General features: G+C 48.1%; 2 protein-coding genes across 4 annotated transcripts in view; one reads left to right on the top strand and one right to left on the bottom strand.

Annotated features, from left to right (window-relative positions):
• Positions 1–12,565: 12,565 nt before the first annotated feature.
• On the bottom strand, positions 12,566–12,808 carry LOC307180752 (cytochrome c oxidase subunit 7B, mitochondrial-like; the record flags this gene model as incomplete). Its single annotated transcript, XM_079911148.1, has 1 exon — positions 12,566–12,808. The coding sequence occupies one exon, from the start codon at positions 12,806–12,808 to the stop codon at positions 12,566–12,568; it is 243 nt and encodes an 80-aa protein (XP_079767274.1).
• A 5,845-nt stretch (positions 12,809–18,653) lies between these two features.
• HS6ST2 (heparan sulfate 6-O-sulfotransferase 2) overlaps positions 18,654–19,708 on the top strand; it is a gene marked incomplete at its 5' end in the record, with an annotated part of 288,929 nt that continues 287,874 nt past the window's right edge. For all 3 annotated transcript variants that reach the window (XM_079911561.1, XM_079911560.1, XM_079911559.1), the window contains one exon: positions 18,654–19,081. In XM_079911561.1, the coding sequence (XP_079767687.1) occupies positions 18,654–19,081 (428 nt within the window). The remainder of the gene's footprint in view (positions 19,082–19,708) is intronic.

Raw genomic sequence — 19,708 nt, 5'->3', positions numbered from 1 at the left:
ACGTGACGTTTTAAAAAATTACTTAAGGAAACTGATGTTTTTTACAGGCTAACTACTACAGCAGTTACGGAACCCATGTCTCAAAGCTACCTTTTCCTATAATCACGTGAGAGAGCCAAACCTCCGTCCTCAAGTGGGGAGGAAGCTGACCGCGCCATTAGAGGCTCTGCTTTTTTTCCTAAGAAATATTCCCTCTTTTAACAGATACATTTTATCAACTAAAAGCTAAGAGAACATAATAGAAGGGAAGAAAACAACTTATATCTACAGAGTTCCACAGGTTGTATGGATTTCTGGAGCAGGATAACCTGTGTGGTTATGGGGTGGGGGGAGGTGTGTGTCAAGTGTTTAAAGAAGCAGCACGTGAACTGAGGCTGTAGAGAAAGTGAGCATCGCAGGTCCCACTCCCCCCCGCCCCAGGTGGCTGTCTCACCTGCTTAACCAATATTGGGCACGTATCCCAACGACTGGAATCTTCACTCTTCATCAGAAAAGCGAAGACTCAAAACTGACCTTCTGAACAACGTTCCTCCCTAGAACAATGTTTAAATGTTATTCTAAAAGCTCTGAAGCCTGAGCTGGGTCTGGTCGTCAGCGTGGGTAACGTTGACTACCCAGACTTCAGGTTCAGAGTGTGCTGGATGGTTGCCCATCCTATAACTGGCCGGCTCTGTGAACCTGGGCAAGTGATTTCACCTCAGTTTTGTTATTTACAAAATGAGGATGATAAGAGTAACTGTTCCTTGCTTTGAGGCCCTATTTAGGTAAGAAAGGCAAAATCTTTGGCACTTAGGAATATCTCAATATGTTAGCGAGTAGATGGTGGTAGAGAGTAGCAGGGGAACCCCCAAATCTTATATGTGAATCCTTAATAAACTCCAGAGTCCGGGGCTGCTTTGGGATTGTTTAGAACCAATAGAAATGCGAGTACCTCTGAAGACAGGCCAGGGTGCCCCTTCCTGAGTGAGTGGGCAGCCCAGGTCTACACATCCAAGAGGATAAGAAACCTGAGTGACCAGGTAGCCTTGCTTTTACTGTTTCTAAGCACCTAGATTAATTTTGGACCTGGAGTCCACGCATGGGTTTGGACAGGAAGCTGAACACTTCTTGAGTTTGATTGTAAAATCTATGGGTTGAGGACTTCCCTGGTGGCGCAGTGGTTAAGAATCCACCTGCCAATGCAGAGGACATGGGTTCGATCCCTGGCCTAGGAAGATCCCACATGCCGCGGAGCAACTAAGCCCATGTGCCGCAACTACCGAGCCCACGTGCCACAACTACTGAAGCCCGTGCGCCTAGAGCCCGTGCTCCACAACAAGAGAAGCCACCACAATGTGAAGCCTGTGCACCACAATGAAGAGTAGCCCCTGCTCGATGCAACTAGAGAAAGCCTGCGTGCAGCAACGAAGACCCAATGCAGCCAAAAATAAATTAATTAATTTAAAAAAATCTATGTGTTGACTTTTCTCCAGAGAAGGCCTTTGGATTTCATCATATTTTCAAACCTGGGTCCTTTCAGAACCCACAAAAGGTTAGGAAGAGCTGCTCTAGGCTCTTGAAGAATCCTTTGTTTCCTCCCTAGAGACTTTATCTGGAGATTCTGATACCTTCATCATTCTCTGTCTCCAGCCACATGGTGTCTATTCAAGCCTAGACCTCTTCCCCTCCTCTGCCCCCACCCCGTCCTGTTTGTTCTCTTGGCATCAACCTCGCCCCCATCTGCAACCTGCCTCCTCACAAGCCTGTCTCCAAACTGCAGCATTTTATCCAACCACGCTTACTCTGCTCCGGAAGCTCTGGCCACCCGCTCTCTGCTGCCCCCTCTTGTTCAAACTGACGGGGACCTAGGAGGATTCCTTTCGTGGGTCATTGCTTGGGCAATCTCCGCTGGGAAAATAGTTGGCCCTGCCTGTGGTTCAAGAAGGCATTGTGGTGTTGGCTCGCCCCTGTGGGCATGTAATTACACGGCCTTATTTCCAGAACTCCAGAAAAGGCCTTTGAAATGGAGAATATTCTCCCACGGCTTGATGCCCGAGATTTTGTACTCAGAGAACAATCCATTTTTTTAAAGATCTTTATTGGAGTATAATTGCTTTACAATGGAGTGTTAGTTTCTGCTGTATAACAGAGTGAATCAGTTATGCATATACATCTATCCCCATATCGCCTCCCTCTTGCGTCTCTCTCCTGAGAACAGTCCATTTTAACTGGAGATTCTTATCCGCGTGCAAATGTATGTGGAACAAGGAGGGTTCTCATTCGCCCACACTGTAGTGTGAATGAAGGGTCTGAAGGTGGGTTTGGGGAGGGCAAGAGAAGGGAAAAGGAGGGTGCTGAGCCCACAAGTAGGGACAGTAGGGAAGTAGGTGGATCCCCAGGGGTGTAGGGGGGAGGAGTGGGGGAAGGCAACTGAACAGAAACTTCTGCCCTTCCACTTTTTCACAGGGCCCATTTGTACCTGCGTTGTCTTCGTAAGCATGTTTTCATCATGAGTGCTTCCTGCTTCGTCCCTTCATTTTATCCCTGGCAACGAAGGGCAGGGGGAAGAACAAGGGGCCTCTGATGCACATGCAGCTCTAGCTGCTTTGCTGTGAACAGAGGGGAGGGAGGGATGAACTCATGCCGAGTGAGCACCTGCTATCTGCCAGTTAGCAAGGATATCCGCATCACATCAGCATTAGCTGTTGGAGAGGGTTGAAATAAGTCACTGAGCAGAGCCACGGCATGCTGGGAGAGAAGGGAACTAAGTCAGAAGAAGTGAGTTAGAACCAGCCAGAAGGCATAAAGCGGACTCACTTAGCCATCCTGTCCTCTTCATTAATGTCTCCCTTTCGACAGAAGAGGAAGCTGAGAATCAGGGTAAAGGACACCCCTAGGATCCCACAGCTCGTTTACGGTAGAGCTGAGTTTGGGTTCTTTTCTGTCCAAGAGAAGTCTCACACCCTTCTTGTGTCAACATGGCATGCAAAAGAGACAAAGGGGACATCTGACTTTGCTTGGGTATATCTGCAAGTGGGTGTCAGCTGTTAAGCTACAGGTACTATATTTCCAGAAGAACTCAGATAAGAAATTTGGGATACACACAGTGGGATAGAGTGTTCTATTCTTCCTTGGAAGCTGCCAATATAGAAAAAAAAAAAGAAAAAAAATAAGGAAAGAAAAAAAAAGAGAAACCAAGGTAGCTGAAGGGCATACTTTCTGGAGAGCTCCAAAGATAAAAATGATATTCTAGCTCGGAATTTATCTTAATGAGGAAGACTCAATCAATGGAAAATGACAGGTGGGATAATTTAAAGTTCAAGTTTCCTTCTTCTGTTTGTTTGTATAAAAGAGAACCAACTTTTTGATCATTGTTTGCTCAGCTGTAATATTCTGCTGCATAAGGAAGATTGAACACCGAATACCACAGTAATATGTTATTGGCATCTTTCTTTTTTCATATCTTACATGTTGATTGTAAAACCATCCAGAGAGACTGATAGCTGTAATATATTGCAGATTCTCAGCTTCAAATTAATTTCATAACAGTGCAGTAGAGCTAGATATTCTCTGCTCTAAGAAGTAACTCAAAATTGGTAATATTATTTTTCTTTGCTCTTTTGAAACCCTAGGTCTGGTTATTTTCTTGATTGGATAACCTATCTAGACTTTACTTCCTTATGATCCATTACCTGCTTCAGTGGTTACCACCTCCTTTGAAGTGTCCAATACTCCAGCAGGTAAGCGCCCCCAGGGTGAGCTGCACAAAGCATAGTGTGAGCAGGGGAACTGTGTGTGAGCTCTGAAATCCATTTCACATCCACTCAAGCCTCCAAAATTCCATTTCACATCCAGAGTTCCGGCTTGAGTCACTGGGCCCGTGTAGACACAGCCTCAGCCAATGACCACGTGAGTCCTTCTGTCCGCCGGCCCAAGCTCCTCTATCCGAGGAGAGAAGGTAAGAGCACTGTGTTCCTTCTTCTCTGTCACTTGGGGGAAGGGGTTGTGAACAAAAGGACCTGGCACCTTCTTCTGTCACCTTTGAGTCTCAGGATCCCTCTGGCTGCCATAATCAAAGGATCAAAAATGGGTTCTGTTCTTCCATTTCCTTCCGTAGAGCTGTGCTGTCCAATATGGTAGCCACTAGCCACTTGTAGTCATTTAACTTACTTAAAATTAAAGTGAATAAAAATGGCTTCGGGCTTCCCTGGTGGCGCAGTGGTTGGGAGTCCGCCTGCCGATGCAGGGGACGCGGGTTCGTGCCCCGGTCCGGGAGGATCCCACATGACGTGGAGCGGCTGGGCCCGTGAGCCATGGCCGCTGAGCCTGCGCGTCCGGAGCCTGTGCTCCACAACGGGAGAGGCCACAGCAGTGAGAGGCCCGCGTACTAAAAAAAAAAAAAAAAAAAAAAAGGCTTCTTATTAAGTTGGGTTATGATTTAATTCCTCAGTCACACTAGCCACATTTCAAGTGCTTGGAAGCCACAGGTAGCTAGTGGCTATGGTTTGGGGAGTGCAGATGAAGAATATCCCCATCGTTGCAGAAAGTTCTTTTTGACAGCTCTGCTCTGGACCCTAACTGATTCCAATCTTGAAGGAAGAACAGCATATTGATTAGTTGCAGTGAGAAGGGAAAACATTTCAGGACAGAATTTGCAGGGACAAATGTTTGTTGTTTTGGTGTGGTAGAATGCCCTAGGAAGAGAGCATCTTTAAATCTCTAGTTTTCTGCAGTAGTCTCAGCTTTATAAGCATATCCAGAAAGAATTTAGGGTATTCTAAAAAAATTTCTCTGCAACCTGTGTAAAGTAAAATAAAAAATGAGGTAGAATAAGAAGGACAAAGTAGATTTAATGGCTACAAATGCATAACTAAATCTTTTCCCACATTTCAATTCAGAAAATACTTTTTTTTAGGCAGTGACCTAATTGTTTGATTTAGAAAATATATGACAATTACTGTAAAAATAACTTATTATAATTATTGATAATAATAACCTCAAGTTCATGTGTTGAGTTAATATTTATTGGTTCATTTAACCAATTTTTTTTTTCTTTTTTTTTTTTTTTTTTTTGCGGTACATGGGCTTCTCACTGTTGTGGCCTCTCCTGTTGCGGAGCACAGGCTTAGCGGCCATGGCTCATGGGCCTAGCCGCTCCGCGGCATGTGGGATCTTCCCGGACCGGGTCATGAACCTGTGTCCCCTGCATCGGCAGGCAGACTCTCAACCACTGCGCCACCAGGGAAGCCCTAACCAATATTTTTAAGCACCTGCTGTGTGTCATGCAGTCTTCTAGGCCTCTGGGATCAATAACCTAACAGAGATCTTCGCCTTGCAGAAGCTCATATCCTTGTGGGTGGAAATAGAAAGCAAACAATAAGCATCCTAAATTAGTAAATATATGGAATATTTGGGAGTAATAAATTCCGTGAAAAAATAGAGCACAGTAAGGGACATGCACAGTCCTTGGTGGTGATGTTAGTGGTTCGGGCAGGCAGGGGGGTTAGGCTTGTTCTCCTGGATCCTTACACAGGGTAAAATCCTTATTTTATAGGCGTACAAAATAAAGCTCAGATTGGCCGCAATTCATTTATACACACACGCTTCTATCATAACATGTGTTGGTAAGGATGTGGCAAGCAAGATGCTCTTGTACAATATTCAGGGCAGTGCCTTCCTGGAGGGCAATATGGCAGCATCTATCGCCCTTGGTCATAGCAATTCCACTTCCAGATTTCTGTATAGGTCAGGATAGACTGGGTTATTTTGTGGTAACAAAGAACTCCAAAACTTTAGTGTCTTATAACAAAAAGTGTTTATTTCTGTATGTACACGTGTTCACTAAAAGACCTGATCCTTACAATATGGGTGCATCTCACAAACATAATGTTGACTGGAAGAAGTCAGACATCAAAGAGGACAAACTGCATGTGACAGAATTCTTCAGTGACCCTCCAAGATACCTGGAGCCGGGTAGGCACATATCTGCCCCTAGTTATTCAGTCAAACGCTAATCTAGGTACTGCTGTAAAGGAATTTTGCGGATTTACAGTCCCAAAGCAGTGAACCTTAAGATAGGGAGATTATCCAGGGGAGGCCTGACCTGGTCAAATGAGTTCTTTCAAAGCAGAGCATGTTCTTTGGCTGCTGGCAGAAGAGGAAATCAGAGTTAAAGCATGAGGCAGGTTGACATTAGAGAAATTCTCTGTTACTGGCTTGAATGTGGAGGAGGCCTTGTGACAAGGAACATGAGTGGCCTCTAGTTGCTGAGAATGACCCCTGGTTGAGAGCCAACAAGAAAACGGGGACCTTAGTCCTACAACCACAAGGAAATGAATTCTATCAACAACCAGTGAACTCTGAAGAGGAACCCAGCCTTAGAGGAGACCCTAGTCCTGGTGGACACCTTGATTTCAGCCCTGGGAGGCCCTGAGCAGAGAATTCAGCCACACTGTGCCTGGATGTTTGACCTACAGAAACTGTGAGATGATAGTTTTGTGTTGTTTTAAGCTGTGGAGTTTGTGGTCATTTGTTACAGTGGCCACGTAAGACTGATACACTGTATGATTCAATTTGTATAAAGTACAAAAGCAGGCAAAACTAATTTACGCTGATATAAGTCACAATAGTGGTCACTGTTGGGAGCTTATTGACTAGAAAGGGGCTCAAAAGAGGCTTTGGGGGTGATGGTAATTTTTTCTTTGGCCGTACCGCATGGCCTGTGGGATCTTAGTTCCCCGACCGGGGACTGAACCTGCGCCCTCAGCAGTGAGAGCGCAGAGTCCTAACCACTGGACTCCCAGGGAATTCCTGATGGTACTGTTTTTTGATATGAGTGCTGATTACATGTGTGTTCAGTTTGTGAAAATTCAAGCTGTACACTTAGCCTATGTTCGCTTTTCTATATGCATATTATACTTCAATAAAATATTGAAACATTTTGGTTTTTTACCAAAAACCCACATAAAACAACATTGTTTTTTTTTAATACGTCAATTCTTATATGTACTTACCAAAAAAGCCCCCCAACCTACAAAACGAACTGAAACCAGTGATTACCCTGAGGAAAGGGAGTGGGATTAGATGTGGGTCAAGAGAATTTTTGTGTTTTCTATGATATTTGAACTTGCATAGAGTTTGCAGTCATGAATGACTTGGGTCACTAAAGACATGAAGGTAGAAGGAAGAGTAAAGCACATGTATCGATCCAGTGTCGTATTTGAGCCGAGTACTTCTTGTCCACAGTGGAGGCACACATTCACCCGGGACTGGAGGACACTAAGACAGACCCAGCCATCCCTCCTGCCCTGTTCCATAACAGTAGCTGCCATTTGTTGGATACCTATTCTCTGCTGGGTCCTGTAAAAGGTGCTTTATCTCTCTAATTTCTCCTGCATACCTTACAAGACAGCTGATTAGGATCATCCCCATTGTACAGAGGAGGAAACTGAGGCCCTGGAAGGCTAAGTGTTTGCCTGAGGCCAGACAGCTAGTAAGGAGTCAGATGGAGATCCAAATGCTGGTCTGACTCCAGAAAGTGTGTTCTTTCCGCTATAGTTGCCAGCTCCTCCCATGGTCTTATTGATTCTTAGGCTGGGATACATCACTGTATTATGATTCATTCATTCATTTTAAACTCTGAGTCCCTAACTCCTCCGTGGAGGTAACACCTGAGGTGTTTCCCAGATTACTTTCTTCCCCCTTACACGGTGAAGTGCACCTCCAGGCATGGGTGAGATGTCTGGGAGAGTGGGGCTGATATAGAAGGAAAGACACAGTGTCTTAGGCAGGATTGACTTGGACTTGATATTGAATTCTTAAAATTCCCCAGGGTGACTGGATGCTTAGGGTGACTCAGTCTCCTCCTGGGGGCTCGGCTCAGCCTAGCTTCAAGCCACAGGCTCTGTGATGTGGATTCCGGCTTGCTCTCAATATGATCACCCTGTATAGACTATATTAATAAACTTGGTGCAAGCACTGTAGACATGGAAAGTGAAATCCTATCCCTGCCCAGGAGATTCCAATCCTCAAGGCATAAGGGCCAAGCCATCCATCGAATTGCAAAAGACTTACAATGGAGGCAGCTGACTCGAGCCTGGACTTGACTCGGAATTCACTGAATACCGGAGAGGGAGCCTGTTCTGCAAAGGCACTCAGGTTACGGAGATGAAAGAGCAGCCTGCAGCACTTGACCAGAGCCTTTGCAGCGAACTTTTGAGAATGAAGGGCAGGAAAAGGATCTGCTCAGGGCACTCGGTTTCTTAGGCTTTTGGGGACTTCTTATGTTCTTTTACATGAAGAACAGTCTGTAAATATTCCTAAGAGGGACCGCCTTATCATTTCAGATCAGTTTCAGGGGTCTTGGGGGGAGGCACAATTCAGCCTGAATATCCTACTCTCCGCTTTTAATCCAAGTATTAGGCCACAAACTCTAGTGTATAACAGAGCTCAAAGAAGGCTTAGAGAATATAGTAATGTCTTTATAGTGAATAGTTTATATCATACTAATTCTCCCTCATTTGACAAAATCTGGCTGTATCAACTATCCAGGTTTTGATGAAATTAGTGTTGAATAAAAATTTTTCCAGTTGATATCCAGCATAAAATGTCTGTTTAGGATGTTATAGAAGAGCATCTAACGCAGATGGTAAATCACATCTAGCCATACTTCCAGACGCAGTCAACAAAGAAAATAGCCTCTCCTGCATTCTGGGTTTGCATCATCCTGGCAAATTACTGTTGTTCTCGTTGTTGGTTTGCTAGCATCTCAGCTGGAGTAGGATTTGTCCTTGATAAGAGAGCCAGAAACTGTTCATTTGACAATTCGTTATCTGGCTCTCTTCCAGAAGACTCTGGAACACCAAATGTCAGTTTCTTCTTTGACTTGCTACCAAACCGCTGGCGAGATCTGGAACTATGGAAACATTTAGGGTGAAATGCTGAGTGTCTTTTATTTTACTTGAACTGTGTCTGTCCCGCTCGCTCTTCTCCCTGGAAAAAGCAGCTTATTGACTTGGTCTAAAAAATAAGCTATTTGTTCTAATGGAGCTGTGGATGTTGATACAAACTGTGGTGTGCTTGTTTGGCCACATACTGCTCCCTTGATGAAAGACCTCACAATGTCACGCTCTTGGTGCCATAGATGGAGGGTTGCATTTGTAGCTGGGGAGAGCTAGGACACTTAAAAAATTTTTTTTATTTTACTGAAGTATAGTTGATTTACAATGTTGTGTTAGTTTCTGGGGCACAACAAAGTGATTCGGTTATCTATCATCTATCTATCTATCTATCTATCTATCTTCTATCTATCTATAATAGTTTGCGTTTGTTAATCCCAAACTCCCAATCCATCCCTCCCCCACCCCCTCTCCCCTCCAGACTTGGCAACCGCAAGTCTGTTCTCTATGTCCGTTTCTCTATGTTCTCTATGTTGTATGTTCTCTATGTCTGTTTCATAAATAAGTTCATTTGTGTCATATTTCAGATTCCATATGATCTAAGTGATATCATATGATATTTGTCTTTCTCTTTCTGACTTCACTTAGTATGATAATCTCTAGGTCCATCCATGTTGGTACATATGGCATTATTTCATTCTTCTTCATGGCTGAGTGGTATTCCATTGTGTATATGTACCACATCTTCTGGAGCTAAGACACTTTTCATACAACCTCGTTGACAAGGAAGGGACTGGGTCACTGGGCACAAGGAAAGGCGATCAAAACAGTTTCTATCAGCAAAAGTTCCTCTTTCTGGGATGCAGACAAAAAGGAGGGGAGAGTGGATTGACCGGCTTTTCCAGGCCTTTCCGCCTGATGTTTTCTAGGAAACCTCTGACCGTTCCAGCCCACTGTGGAGCGTCCTCAGAGCTTTCACTGCATTAGAGCCTGTGTCACAGATTAGTCAGCGGCTCACTATCCTCAGGTTCACACACGTTGGCTGTATTTTCTTACATCAGTGGTAAGCTCTCTGAGAACGTGGACCAGTCTCTGTTGAAGATACTGGGGTACCCAGTAGGATATAGCTAGTGCAAAGAAAACATTTTAAAACCATATATTGTCAAGTAAGGGGAAAACTAACATCTCTTGAGCACCTACTCTGAGCTAGATCCTTTGTGAGGTGCCTGGGCATTACCTCATGTTGGCCTGTGTGCTTGGGTGGATCAAGGGGGTGCTCAGCAGTGGCAACTCCGTACCAGCTGTGTGCCCTTGACCAAGTTCCTTCGGCCCTAAGGCACACCATTTTCCACACAGATAAAGTGAGAACAACGACGGCTGCCTCGCTGAGTTGTTATGAAGGTCCAGTCAGTGTCTGTGAAAGTATTTGGTCAACTGAGAAGCCTTAGACCAAATATTATTGCTATTGGGAGCTATGGAGAAGTTTTAAAAATGAAGAAGCTAAGGTCCCAGCCTTCCAGAAGGTTATTGCATAGTGGAGTGGACAGAGTTGCTTATGACACTTCCAAAAAATAACACTATCAGATAATGTGGGTGACGTCCCAAGGTTGTGGGCACGTTGAGTTACCCAGTTCGCAGTGTCTCCATCTCTGCTTCCCTCTTTACTAAAATTCAGACTCTGAGCCCCTACCCTCCATCTCCTTCAGTGCTCTCAGAGCAGGTGCATGGACAAACGTGTGTGCGTGCGCGCACGCACACACACACACACACACACACACACACACACACACACACACACACACCATGATCTCTCTCCGCCCAGCTCTCCTGCCTAGGATGAGGACTATCTAAGTCTCTCTCTCTCTTTTTTTTTTTTTCTTGCGGTGCGCGGGCCTTTCCCGTTGCGGAGCACAGGCTCCGGACGCGCAGGCTCAGCGGCCATGGCTCACGGGCCCAGCCGCTCCGCGGCATGTGGGATCTTCCCGGACCGGGGCACGAACCCGCGTCCCCCGCATCGGCAGGCGGACTCCCAACCACTGCGCCACCAGGGAAGCCCCTATCTAAGTCTCTTGATATTCCATTTGGGGACGTGATCTCTCACACTCTTGGAGCTGGATGAGGATCACTGGGGCAGCGGAGTCACTGTGGAGTTTGACAGATTTGGGTTCAAGTCACAGCTCTGCTACTTCCTAGCTGGGTAGCTGTAACTCTGTAAAACCCAGTTTACTCATCTGTAAAATAAGTACAACAGAAGTAACCACTTCATTGGGCTGCTGAGCATGTTAATTAAAGGAGAGCATGTAAAGTGTTTAGCCACGTGCTTGAAACATAATAGGTGTTGAGTCCGGGAGCTCTCACTGGCATAGTTTGCTAAACATTCTGGAGTCAGCCTGCAGGAGACATGACCGTGGCCATGACATGACCATGGTGCAGAGCACTGGAGCATCCTTGACAAAATGTTGCCCTCCCCTCAACCGCCCCCCATTACAATTCTCACCCTTCATTCATTCCTATCAACTCTTCTCACTGGGGACTTGAATATTGTCTTCTGCATCAGCTAAATCTTTCACAAGATGGTACCCACTGAGGCAACTTTCTTCGGTGCAGATGAACGTTCAACGTGTCTTTTACCAAGTTCATTTTCCCCTGCGGCTCTAATGTTGTAGCTTTCTGCATTCTCAGGCCTTTTGGCGAAATGTGGATTTTGAAAATGTGTACGTAAAAAAGTAAGTCCTTTTCCAGGTTTTGCTCTCAAGCCCAGTTAAGTCTAGTCTGGCTCGCTCTGATTAAAAATTAATTTTCATTTAGTCTGTGACATGTATGATTTCTCTAAACTAATTTTCTCTTTTCCTGGGTGGTTCTTCTAAAACATTCCCCTTCAAGCCCATTTGAGTGACAAAGAAATCCTTTTCCTGGGAGCCACTTTGGCCTCAAGGCTAGCTTCCTCCAAATCCTTTGCGTTGCTCTGAGATATAATTTTCAGCTTTTGTACTTTATTATTCAAAACTGGAACTCCCATGGAGACCAGTCAGGAGATCAGCAATGGGTGTGCTTCTGTCTTGCAAAGACCCCAGAGTAGGCGAACAAGTGGGACGCTGTGGACCAGGCAAGGCCATTCTTGGTTTAGTTATTAGCATTGTTAAAACCACCTAGGGCTTTTGTGTCAGCTGGAGGTCACTTCTCAACACTTTTCCCCAGTCCTTCAGTTTTTTTAAAATATAAATTTACTTATTTTATTTATTTATTTTTGGCTGCATTGGGGCTTTGTTGCTGTGCGCGAGCTTTCTCTAGTTGCAGTGTGCGGGCTTCTCACTGCAGTGGCTTCTCTTGTTGCGGAGCACGGGCTCTAGGTGCGTGGGCTTCAGTAGTTGCAGCATGGGGGCTCAGTAGTTGTGGCTCGCGGGCTCTGGAGTGCAGGCTCAGTAGTTGTGGTGCACGGGCTTAGTTGCTCCGTGGCATGTGGGATCTTCCCGGACCAGGGCTCGAACCAGTGTCCCCTGCATTGGCAGGAGGATTCTTAACCACTGCACCACCAGGGAAGTCCCAGTCCTTCAGTTCTTTTTTTTAAGTTTTCAAGTGTACTTTGTTTCTACAGTCACGCCATATGTTAATGGGTACATAATGCTTTTTACTTGGCATCAATTATGAGTTGATTTTGAAACAATTCAGTATGAAACCAGCTGGGATGATTAGTGTTCTCTCCACTCCTTTGGGGTGACTCTGCAAACAGGGGACAGGTTCCATTCTATTCCAATTTGTGTTGCTGTGCACGCCCATACAGCAACGTGGAAAGTGGCTCCACTGGCTAATACAGCATTACCATATTCGTCATGGAAATCAGGTGCCCGCTTCTGGTGGTTCTGCCTTGCCACTGTTTGCTGAATGCTTCGAACTCCGAGACGATTTAGTGCGTTTTTGGCCAAGGGAAGCATCGTGAAGCTGAAGACAGAAAGGCGGTAACTCCAGTCCTTCAGTTTTGACTTCACCTTCCAAGTCGGTAGAAGCCCGGAAGGCTTATTTTCAAGTTTCTTTCTTACCCACTGCTCTAAGAAAGTTTGCTCCTTATGAAAGTTCTTCTTTTGCTTTTCAGACTCAGCCACTAGCTGGAGGGTCATCTTCGGTAGTGCATTTTTGCCCACGCAAAGTGGGGCCCCTCCTCAGCTCTTTTAGTAGCTGGCGTAGCTTAGATCACAGCAAGTGCCTGCTGGAATGGGCCTTCAGCGTCATCTAATGCAGGCCCTCGGTTTACCAAGGTCAGCAGCTAAATCCCAGAGACGTCAAGAGACTAGCCCAGGGTCACACAGTGAGCTGGCGGCAGAACTGAGACTCTAACATTGTTTTCTTGGGCTCCGGCTTGGCGCTCTTTTTACTCGGCCACGGTGAACGGGTGTTGGCGGCCCAGCTCTGGCTCATACAGATCGAACACAAAACTGACTGTGTTTTTTAGTCTGACCGCTGTGGTTTGCTCAGCTGAACAAGTTGAAACTGCTCTGGCCAGATCGACCATTAACTTTTGAAGTGAACGGAGTTGAAAATTAGTGTCAATAATTGACAGTGGGGCTGGCCCTGTAAGTTCTGCACATTCTTGTAACCCTTGACTCTACTCCACCTCAGCTCCCCAAGCATCTCCTCCACTGGCCTGTTACGCATCTTTCATCGTGTCTTATGGTCGGGATCATTCATTGGGGTCATGCACTGCCCTCTTTTTAAAAAAATTTTATTATTTATTTTAACATCTTTATTGGCATATAATTGCTTTACAATGGTGTGTTAGTTTCTGCTTTATAACAAAGTGAATCAGTTATACATATGTTCCCATATCTCTTCCCTCTTGCGTCTCCCTCCCTCCCACCCTCCCTATCCCACCCCTCCAGACGGTCAGAAAGCACCAAGCTGCTCTCCCTGTGCTATGCGGCTGCTTCCCACTAGCCATCTACCTTACGTTTGGTAGTGTATATATGTCCATGCCACTCTCTCACTTCGTCCCAGCTTACCCTTCCCCTCCCTGTGTCCTCAAGTCCATTCTCTACATCTCCATCTTTATTCTTGTCCTGCCCCTAGTTTCTTCAGAACCATTGTTTTTAGATTCCATATATATGTGTTAGCATACGGTATTTGTCTTTCTCTTTCTGACTTACTTCATTCTGTATGACAGACTCTAGGTCCATCCACCTCATTACAAATAACTCAGTTTCATTCCTTTTTATGGCTGAGTAATATTCCATAGATATCTTTTTGAGTTAGTGATTTTTACATTTGGTAGAAGCACTGCCCTCTTTCCCCTCTTTTGTAGATGTCTCCTGCCAGGGGTCATGTGGACATGTCCCACCCCTCGGCGCGATTAAACGGATCAGAGGCTTTCCTCCTCCAGGGGACACCAGCCAGGAGAGCACTGGAGAGGTGTGGAGGGAGGGTGAGAAAAGACAGCAGGTAAAGAAGACGGGTGGGGGCAAAGCCAGCCACCTGTCATTAAATGTGCGTATGTTACTGTTGTGGGAAATGCAGCCAAGAGCTCAAACCAAAGATAGAGTCAAAAGGGAAGAAGAAGGAACATTTCCTCAAGTCTACTCCTTCTAGGAACTAGACTGAGTGCGCCCCAGAGATTATTTTTGTTAACTCATACAACAACCCAGGGAGCTTGTTATAGCCCCATTTTCACGGATAAGAAAGCTGAGGCTCTGAGGGAGGAGCTCAGAGAACCCTGATGAAACCCCAGGCTGATGAGCTCTCCAAGCCTGTGCGCTCTCCTTTTTTAAAAAAAACTCATTTCAGATTGGCTTCCTCTTTACTATACCCCTAAGCCAGCTTTTGGAAGGTACCTGGTCAGGCTGTTTTCTAAGATTGGAGACTGAGGCCCAAAGAAGTGATGTGACTGTCACAGGAGCAGAGTCTGACCTGCTGCCTATGGTGGTTTCCAGGCCTTGGGTCACCATGGCTTTCAAGGCCCTGCCTGAACTGACTCTTCTATTGGCTGTCAGTGAGAAGTGGTGGTGTCACTGTCAGGGAAATGGTGGGCAGCTCCCATCAGGAGAAGGGCAGCCACGGGTCTGCATGTTCAGAGTCGACCGTGAACCCTGGTCCAGTGCTTCTTTCTCTTGCCTTTGCACCACACGTTCATTCAGCATACACTTCACCCCGGCATCCTCCTCCTCTTTTAATTCCTTCAGCCCCATGGCTTTTTTTTTTTAAAGCTAAACAAATAAAAGTCAATGCTTCGTGGGGGAAAAATAGACAGTGGTTGAGAGTGCTGTCTATAACACACTCAACCTGTTTAGAATATTAAAGCTCGAATTTCAGAGCAGCGCTTTCCGTGAAGCACTGCTGCTCATTCAGTTTGGAGAGACGCATAAAACCAGCAACGAAGTGACTCAATACTTTGCATGCCTTCAATCTTTGTGACAAAAATCGCCTATAATTGAGAGTATGAGCGTTTTTTTGTTTTAAATTAGCGACAGCTGGAAAGACAGCATTGCGGCGAATGCTCAGGCTAAGGGGAAAGCATATTTTTTTTTAGTGTTTTATGCTCTGTATAAAGAACGGCAGCACTTTCTTCCACAGTGAGTTTTCAGTTTCTGTTTCAATTTGAACAGGGGACCCTGCTGTTACCCCTGCCACATAGGCTCAGAACAAGTCCAGCTGCTGATGGCCCGGTGCGCCCCCCCCCCCCCCCCCCCCCGCCATGTGAGTGTCACAGAAAGCAGGGAGGACCATGCTCTCACCTGCAACAAGGCGCTGAGGGCTTGGCAGCACTTTGGCCCTGAGAAAGACAAGAAAAGTGTGTGACTTACCATGTGAGAGCAGGAAAATGCCCTTCAAGGCACAACACCGACTTTGCCTTCTTACAAATAGGGAAGCTGAGCCCAAGAGCGAACAAGTATCTTCCTCGGGGTCAATACAGGGTCTCATTCGCAGCAGTCAACACAAGAAGCCAGGTCACTGGACTCCCAGGCCAGCGCGTTCTCAGCCATCTCCTGCTCTCCTCTCAGACTCCAGCAAAACCAAATGCATATTTGGGAGCGCAGTGCTTAGTATGCAAGCCAGCCTGACCTTTATGTTCCCAGAATCGGCAACGTTTTGTGGAAACCATGGAAGGACACGGTTCCGGAAAAATAATGAAAAGCACACCACACTGTGGAGACAACCAGAAGCCCTGATCAGACTGTGGAGTCGTCACCTTCCAAGTCCTGAATCCCAAGTATACACACACACACACACGCACACGCACACACACACGCACACACAGAGACACGCAGCAACTCAGGCTGCCCTAAGAAAGGAGATGCAAAACCACAGACCTGACAATTCAGCCAGTTTGCTTCCTCTCCTGCCCCCCTCCCCAATCTCCAAAATAGGGCTGATTTCTAGAGTATCAGGATCTCTGTTATTCAGTTCCTGAGAGGAACCGGTTCCTGGGAGGTGGGCCTAGCCCAGCGCTGCAAGAGGTCTCGGAACGTCCTGCCAAGGTCCAGGCCTGGCCTCAGGAGAACGTGGCGCTTTGGGACACACACAGGAAGAGTTCCCTCTTCTTAGCAGGGAGCCTCCTCACCCCAGGAAGGGTCCTCTGAGACTTGTGGGCTCCCCTACTGCCCCCCAAAGTTTCTTCCCACTTTTAGGAGCCCTGATATATGAAATCCACCATGAGAGATTCACTTCTTTCTTTTTCTTATAGCATGAGGGTGGAGGAAAGACTTGTACATGCAAATATCCTCCAGTGAGCTGGTGTATATATTCACACTAGATTGTTAGTGACATATCTGATCTCAGAAACCAGACTTTACAGCCCCTTCCTGTTCCTTCTTTGCACAGAGCAAAACCACCAACCTTGCTGCCCTTTGCTCTGAGCGTCGGACTGTATGTGAATGTGTTCCTCTTCGTGACCCAAATGACTAAGTCCTGATTGTTCCCTGTACTGGTTACCACTCTCCCACCCCCACCCAAGGCACTTCCCCATGTTCCAGTCCCACCGATATCTCTTAGAGTAGAAACTCCAGAGTTAGTTGCTGGGGGCATGAACGTGTGACCCACTGTTCCGGAAGTGTTTCTCTGGGGATCCACTGAATGTCATTATGATGGTGTAATGGTTGGAGGGGGTCCTCAGATGGCACCATGAGGAGAGCCACATACTGGAGAGAACAAAGAGGTTGAATGGGTGGCCTGGGAGAAGGTACGGACAGCTGGCAGGCTGAGCTCCTGAGGGACCCTCGTGGCTCCCGTCACCTGCCCTCGCAGACATGTCCTACAAGCCTGGGGGCATCAGGGGAGCTCTCAGGGAAGCCAGGAGGTCTACCTTGTAAGTTGCTGCATCTGGCTCCTTGGTATAAGTCAGAGTGTTCCCCCCAGGATGCTCCGGACAGGTAAAATGCCTGAAATGCAGGTTTCTCAAGAATCCCTCATGCCTGTAGCCAGACAAAGGGTCTCTCACTGTCCCCGGTAGGTTGGGGGCCACATGGAAGTCCAGCCAGGACTGGGGACATCTGGGGCGGGGGTGGGGGAGGTAAGGGCAGGGGGCACAGCTGTGAAATCGCCTGAGAAGAGCCCCTGCCTTCACTGGCCCGTGACTCAGTCAGCACCTCTGAGCTTAGAGCAGCAGGTAAACACTGCCTCATATTTGGAATTGCCCAAAGGCCATCCTCACAGTGACCCAGATGGCCAAAAAGGAGGAATTGGTCCTATTTTACGGAAGAGGAACCTGAGGCTCAGGAGGGGCAGGTCATTATCCCAGGGCTGCCCAGCAAGGAAATGACAGAAACTCAGGATCCCCAGACCAGCACTTGCTGCTTCACTACGCAGAGAGAATAGAAGAGGGACGGAGCAGGGTTCAGTGAGGGCCCAAATGTTCTGAGGGAGATCGTGGGAGAGGCTGTCTCTGGAGGGACTCATCTCACCGGCCCCCACCTCCCAGACGGCGCTGCTCTGAGACACTGCTGCCACCCCGTGCTCCTTCTGCAGTGGTGGGACTAGACAGCGGTGGGCACTCATTCACGGAAATACCAGTTCCCGGTATGCAGCAAGCTCCACCCGAACAATCGGATGGGAACCGTCCCCGAGTCCTGGGGACCTTGTTCTAAATGGACATTCCTACTTTTCTTGCTAATGCTTACATTGCTGGTCCTGCATCTGAAAAGAGCCTTTTGGACACTTGGCTTGAGGATGGTCTGCACCTATTTATTAGAAAAGGTGCTGTTAGGAAATGGATGGCTTCCTGGGTTCAAACGCTGAGGCTCTGCTGTGTGACCTGGGGCACATCCCTTTCCCTCTCTGGGCCTCAGTTTCCTCATTTGTCACATCACCTTGGATTAGATGGCCCCCCTAGGATGTAGTATTTAGTCATGTACGTTCCTTTTAATACACCTTATATGAGTGAAGGCTTCCTGTAAGCACGGGGCTTGGTGCTGAGGATTGAGCAAGAGGAGGGGGAGTAAAGGCCAGTCCTTGCTGTAAAAAAGCTCAAATTCCCATTCTGACACGTTTTTTGGTCATGCTTTTCCTTCATGCTGACTTACCTTTTCAGAAAATGCCCCCGCTTCCGTTGGAGAATGGAAATTGGCAAGGAGAGAGGGAAAAGGTCCAATTTGCGCCTTTGCTATTTTAGGGGAGGTTGAAATTACAGGCCAGAGTGTACTGATGTGCTCACTGGAGTGACCTCCGTCCTCCAAGACAGGAGAAGACCCAGGTCCTCTGCTTGTTAAGTGGTTTGAGCTCTTAGGCGTGAGGCATTATTACATAAATTCAAGCTCGCTCCAGATCCTTAGTACCCTGAGTTGCCTCAAGGGGGTAATGGCACTGCCTGCGTGTGCAGCCCGGGCGCTCGGGCCGCCGTTGCAACCGGAGCGAGAAGCGCCCGCCCGCACCACCTGTCCCCGCCGGCATTCCAGAGTAGAGGCCGAATTGGCAGCAAGCCGGCCCGGATCAGTCGCCGCCTCAGTCCGCGCGGGCCCTCCTAGGGGTGTGTCTCGCGGATTCAACTCCCAGCCGCTCCTGGACGAGCCCCTAAAGGCTTCTTCCTCTCTGGCGGGAGCCGCGCGCGCCCCTCTCTTCGCGCTGCTGGCCCGAGGCCGCCGCAGGCGGATGCACGACCTCAGGAGACGCTGGGACCTGGGCTCCCTCTGCCGGGCCCTGCTCACCCGGGGCCTGGCCGCCCTGGGCCACTCGCTGAAGCACGTGCTCGGCGCGATCTTCTCCAAGATTTTCGGTCCCCTGGCCAGGTACGTTTTAGGCGAAAGCGGGACTCGCGCTCCCGGGCCAGGGCGCGCGGGAGCCGTGCGGGAAGGGAAGGCAGCCTCGAGGGGAGAGAAAGGCGCAAAGTTCCGGCTGGCCCGCGGCGGCCGGGCTCCGGGGCTCCGGGGCTCCGGAGGGGCGCGGCGCGCGTTTGGCTACGCTGTGGCTCCCTCCCCGCGCTTCCGCGGGCACCCGTAGCGCAGCGTCTCCGCTAGCAAGTCGGGCTGCCGGCGGACCCCCTTCCCCCAGGGTAACTCCGAACGCCTGGCTCCGAGCTCCCTTGAGGCGTCCCCCAAGGTGGGCAACCCGTTGCGGGCAAGAGCAGGGCTTCGGGGCGCACGGGGAAGGAGCCCGAGAGTCGGGCTAGGCGAGGAGGCGGCGGCGTGCGCGCCAAGGGGACTGGGGGCAGAAGCGCCAGGGAGAGTCCGGCGGGCGAAGCAGGATGGGGATGGGAGTCACGGAGCCACCGAGAGTGGAACAAGACGCGCGGGGGCTCGGACCCGTGGTATGAGTTGAGGAGTGGGGCAACCGGGTCAGGCGGGGTCCCACGGGTACGAAACCCCGCGAAGAGGCTCCGGAGAGCTCTGGCGCTGGGAGAGGGCAGGCGGCCAGCG

Source organism: Stenella coeruleoalba (assembly GCF_951394435.1).
Source record: "Stenella coeruleoalba genome assembly, chromosome: X".
Classification (NCBI taxonomy): domain Eukaryota; kingdom Metazoa; phylum Chordata; class Mammalia; order Artiodactyla; family Delphinidae; genus Stenella; species Stenella coeruleoalba.
This window is presented reverse-complemented; position numbering and strand designations above follow the sequence as displayed.